General features: G+C 48.1%; 1 protein-coding gene across 1 annotated transcript; it reads left to right on the forward strand.

Annotated features, from left to right (window-relative positions):
• Positions 1–287: 287 nt before the first annotated feature.
• On the forward strand, positions 288–2,864 carry LOC145408394 (uncharacterized). Its single transcript, XM_080279122.1, has 3 exons — positions 288–365; positions 1,050–1,201; positions 1,664–2,864. Exons 1-3 carry the CDS (start codon positions 288–290, stop codon positions 2,862–2,864), a joined length of 1,431 nt encoding a protein of 476 aa, XP_080135248.1.
• Positions 2,865–3,785: the final 921 nt, after the last annotated feature.

The raw sequence follows: 3,785 nt of genomic DNA on the forward strand, positions 1-3,785 counted from the left end.
CGTACGACAGTGTGCACGTCTGTGTACGTATGTGTATATGAGTCTCTAAATTTTGATAGTTATGTGTTACCTGAGTGTGCATGTACGTATGTGACTAGTGTGTGTGCGTTTGTATGTGTGTATCTGTGTGCGTATGTGTGTGTAAGTATCCGTGTACGTGTGTATATATATGTAGGTGTAAGAATCCTTAAATCTTTCTACTGGAACTTACGTGTTATCTACGTGTGTATGTGTGCGTGCGAATGTGACTCTATGTACGTGTATGTGCGTGTGTGCGTGTGTGTGTAATGAACCAGGTGTGTCGTGTGTGCGGGGAGCCTGCGGCGGGGTTCCATTTCGGCGCCTTTACCTGCGAGGGATGCAAGGTGAGTGGCAGGGTCCAAGAGGGGCAGAGATGGCTGTTTTACGAGATTATAAATACAAACAAACACATACACTCATACATACATATATACATACAGGCATATATACATTCATTCAAACATACAGACGTGCATTTTTTAGACACACACACACACACACACACACACACACACACACACACATACACCCATTCATATGCTCCCTTGTCTCAAATATATATCGTTCAAGGCCAAATCGATCACCAAGAAGAAACAATAACTATAATAATATCAGACTAATTGGCCTACGAGGACGATTGCAATAGTAGACAATGGTATTATTTTTTTGTGCGGGGTAAATAGAGTGTTATATAATGAGTGTGTGTGCTGGATCTCTCTCTCTCCTCTCTCTCTCTCTCTCTTTTCCTGCCATCCGTCTCATTTTCCCTTCCTTCCCTTCCATCCCCTCCCCTTTCCCTTCTTTCTCTTCCGTCTTTCCTACCTTCTCTCCCTTCTTCCTTTCCTCCACTCCCAACTAGCACACCCTCTTCCGTCCATCTTTCTCCGTTTTCCTCTCATATACTTTCACACCTTCCCATCTTTTCCTTCACTGTCCTTCTCTCCCTCGCCACCCTCCCTCCCTCCATCTTTCCTCCTTCCCTCCCTCCCTCTCTCCTCCTTCTCTCCCTCTCACTCTTTCCCCAACAGAGCTTCTTCGGGCGGACCTACAACAGCGCGGGCAGCCTTGGGGAATGCAAGAGTGGCGGATCTTGTGTCATTAATAAGAGAAACAGAACAGCGTGCAAGGCGTGCCGTCTACGAAAATGCATTCAAGCTGGGATGTCGAAGAGTGGATCAAGGTGAGAAACATAGATAGAAAGACAGATAGACAGACATACAGACAGATAGACAGATAGATAGACTGAGACAGAAAGACATATAAACAGACTAAATGACTGATTGACAGAGAGAGAGACTAATAGATAGACAGAGAGAGACAGATGGAAAAACAGATGGATATAGATAGACAGATATAAATAGACACAGATAAATAGATAGACAGACAGACAGACAGATGAGAAAAAGATGAGCGTGCAAGGCGTGCCGTCTAAGAAAATACATTCATGATGGGATGTCGAAGAGTGGATCAAGATGAGACAGATAGACAGCTAAATGCTCCAGATCTGTAGATAGATTCAGGGACGCAGTTCTCTTGCAGTTCTCTCTCCTATAACTAATCCCAACAATGATCTAATGTTTCCTGATGAGCTAATCCTTCTACCACGTTCAATCTAACACTTTTATCTGACTTTAACACGCAGGTATGGCCGCCGCTCCAACTGGTTCAAGATCCACTGCCTGCTGCAGGAGAAGGCTGCCTCTCTGTCTGTGGCCATCGACCGCACCCATAATAGCGACAAGACCTTGGCTATCCAGGAGGCCAAGAGGGCGCTGCAGGGGCTCTCCTCCTCAGGGCTTGCGGACTTGACGAAGACGGAGGACTCGCCGGGCGCCGTGAAGGAGGAGGATGGAGGTACGGACTCTCCCAGCTTGAGTAGTCCCGAGTCCCAGGTCTCAGACGGTTCACTGGACTCATCACTGGACCTACGGCGCCCCTTTCAGCTGTACCCGAAGCTCGGAATCCTCTCACCGTTCTTACTCCATGCTGGTTCACACTTAACGTCCCCTGCATCGACTTACCCGCAGCTGCCGTTCTTCCCATACCTCTACCCGGTTTTGGGTGCCTGTGCAGAGAAGGTAACTCCTTCAGTCTCGTTCACTCCGCCAGGAACCCACACGCGGCCGGAATCAACTAATCCCCCAGTCTATCCAAGTCTCCGCCAGACAACCCATCCGCCACTGCCAACCCACACCCTGCAAAGATGTCCGCCTGTACCAAACTATTCCAAAGCAGACCCACATGGAAGCTGGACGCCCCCACGGCATGCCCACACGGACATCCCAAGACGCCCACAGTCTCCTAAAACGGCAAGCGAGGCAGATCAAGATGAACCGATTGATCTATCCGTTCGCAGAAATGACTCAGTTGCATGGATGACTCGGAAGATTGAGTCAGTCGTCCTGCCCATTAAGAAATCCGAAGTACGCGACATTCCAGTTCAGGAGAGGAGCGAGTCAGACAATGCCTCGGTCAGAGAAAGCGAATTTTTCGACCTTACGAATACAAAAATCGAATCAGTCAGTGAAGCAAATTTGAACATTAATCTATTCAATAAAGAAGCCTACAAAACAGAATCAGAATCCCCAGGCCTAAATATCAAGTTGTTCAATGAGGAAATATCCAAAGTTGACCCACTACCTAAAGCTGAACAAGAAACCCCACGTACAGCCACCCAGTCCGAAGGCCAGACGGCTGAAAGTCCTCGCACGGTCAGTCCAATCGCAGGGTCACAGTCCACGGAGACCTGCGTGACCTATAGCATGCGGGTGACCACCTCCTCCCTCACCTCAGAGTGCAAGCAAGATATTTCCTCGGCTGTAGACATGTCCTGCCATGCCTGAAGAACCGAGGGACGTGAAAAGAAGAGTTTATATGTGAACTTTAACCATTTTGGTCTGTGGGCATAGTCTGTGGTGGCGACCATCATTCACTCACTTGACGTAGTGCTGCCTTCTTCTTCCTTCACTTTAATCATTTTATTTCTATGTCCGCCCTCCTCTCTTCCTATTTCTCCCATCCTTCCTGTCACTTTTTATTGCTCTTCTTTCCACTTCCAGTGGCTCTACACCAAGTGACAAGCCAAATGGTTTCCTGTAACTCAGGAAACCATTTACTATGCTGGGTGGTAACCATATAACCAAATAACTGAGTGATGTAGAGCCTACTATGGCGCCCCTGTTAACTGGAAGGAGAGACGCAAAAAGCAGCGTCCATCTAAGAACCAAACCTCCACACTCTTCCCCGTGCCTTGCTGTGGCCAGGCACTGTCTGCTGCAGGGACGACTGCCTGCCTGCAGTTATAAATGGGTCTGCTCGGCCACACAGACCAGGGTTACGTAAAAACAACTCCCTCTAAGACGGTCCAGCAGTGGACTTACTGTGGACTGATATAGATGCACAGATAACAGGTAGACAGTTGTTTCTGTATCCATGCAGTGTATCTTATGTTAATCTTCTCTCTGTAATAAACTGCTAACAGCTGGCAATAAGAGAGCGACATAGAGAATCCTGAGAACTAGCTCTGACATGAACGACGTGACACTTGGTGATACAGTGGGTGAAAGAGCTTCGGCCAGACTGTGCCGGTAGGGGTATGTCCCGGGGCTGGCTGGGGTTTAGTGCCCCCCCTAATGCCACTCAGGAGTTAGTGAGGATGGTCGCTACCGTCTTAAATGTCGGGACTGAGTAGCCTAGCCCAGGGTCCCCACGCTTCTGTTTATATGAAGCAAAATAGGATTGGTAATAATGGTAATTATGATGAT

The sequence above is a fragment of the Coenobita brevimanus genome, chromosome 77 (assembly GCF_032717465.1).
Source record: "Coenobita brevimanus isolate Jiangsu-jjx chromosome 77, ASM3271746v2, whole genome shotgun sequence".
Classification (NCBI taxonomy): domain Eukaryota; kingdom Metazoa; phylum Arthropoda; class Malacostraca; order Decapoda; family Coenobitidae; genus Coenobita; species Coenobita brevimanus.